The following is a 1331-nucleotide window of genomic DNA, read 5'->3' on the forward strand; positions in this document are numbered from 1 at the left end:
GATTCTTGATCGATCAAGTCTAATTTTCGATCGATTGAGCCTTGCAGAAATTGAATAGTAATTTCCTGCAATTACTTGATTCCAAACTTACATTAAACCAAACTTTGAGCAAGTGTAAACCTAGACTAAATGTTTTGATCATAGTTTTCCAACATATATAAATTGAAGTTCTAATATATTAGTTCCTAAAGTCTTAGAACCTAACACTATAAATACATATTCCTTCTTCTTAGATAATTATGGGTCCCACTAATTAAATTTATGTTAAGAACCACAATTCTTGTGACAAGAGGAGTACGCATTTATAATACTCCCAGAATATTCAATAATTTTCCTTATTCTACATATCTTTGGATTAACAAAGTAAAATGAAACAACTTGCAGCAATTACATGCTCACAATCATGTGTTTTCCCTACACAATAGAATTTCATAGCAACTAATTCTTTTAAGTATTCTCAACACTCAACTACACTCTATATAACTTTGCTGGCCACTTTGGTTTTCCATTCAATCTTCATTAGTTCATAGCCATTTTCAGTATTAGATTAACCACTAAACCTCATTGATTGATTTGAGCAGTAAGCAATGAAGCTTGAAGTCCAAGTTATCTCGAAAGAGACCGTCAAACCCTCATCTCCAACCGTTCAACATCTCCACCACTACCAGCTTTCCTTCCTCAATCAGCTTCAACCTCTAGTTTTCATGCCTCTGATTTTTTACTACCCAAATCATTGGGAAGCTAATCTCCACAATGTAGAACAAACTGACTAGATTAAGAAATCCTTAGCGGATTCTTTAACTCAATTCCACATGCTAGCGAGACAGGTTAAGGACAATCTTTATATAGATTGCAACAATGAGGGCATCAACTATGTGGAAGCTGAGGTTAAGTGCAATCTTTCTGAATTTCTTAAGAGTCCAGCCCCTTCTAAGCTCAATAAGTTTCTACCATTTGAATTGAATGAAGTCAATGAGTTACCCACAACAATCCAAGTCACCTTCTTCAATTGTGGTGGGCTTGCGATTGGTGTACTTATGTCCCACAGAATTGTAGATGCCTTATCTTTTGATGATGCCAAAATCGTCAATTAGGTCACTCGTTCAATTTGGAGCATTAGACGATCTTGTTGGACATGCAAGATAAAGGAGAGAAAGATTGAAGAGACCACCAGGTTGTGCCCGGTGGGGGAGCCTTCGATGCTTAAGTTAGTATCAATCCATATCTTTCTTATATAAATAATGTTTTGTAGTAGTTTTTGACATACCTTAGCTAGTGAGACAGATTGTCCCTTTTATAGGTAACTTAGGTAGCTGTTGTACATAAATTAG

At 35.6% G+C, this 1331-nt stretch overlaps 1 protein-coding gene across 1 annotated transcript; it reads left to right on the forward strand.

The window, feature by feature from the left end:
- The first annotated feature begins 587 nt into the window (after positions 1-587).
- Positions 588-1094, forward strand: LOC136063126 (stemmadenine O-acetyltransferase-like). Its single transcript, XM_065763041.1, has 2 exons — positions 588-755; positions 828-1094. Exons 1-2 carry the CDS (start codon positions 588-590, stop codon positions 1092-1094), a joined length of 435 nt encoding a protein of 144 aa, XP_065619113.1.
- Positions 1095-1331: the final 237 nt, after the last annotated feature.

Source organism: Quercus suber, unplaced genomic scaffold (genome assembly GCF_002906115.3).
Source record: "Quercus suber isolate HL8 unplaced genomic scaffold, Cork oak 2.0 scaffold_488, whole genome shotgun sequence".
Classification (NCBI taxonomy): Eukaryota; Viridiplantae; Streptophyta; class Magnoliopsida; order Fagales; family Fagaceae; genus Quercus; species Quercus suber.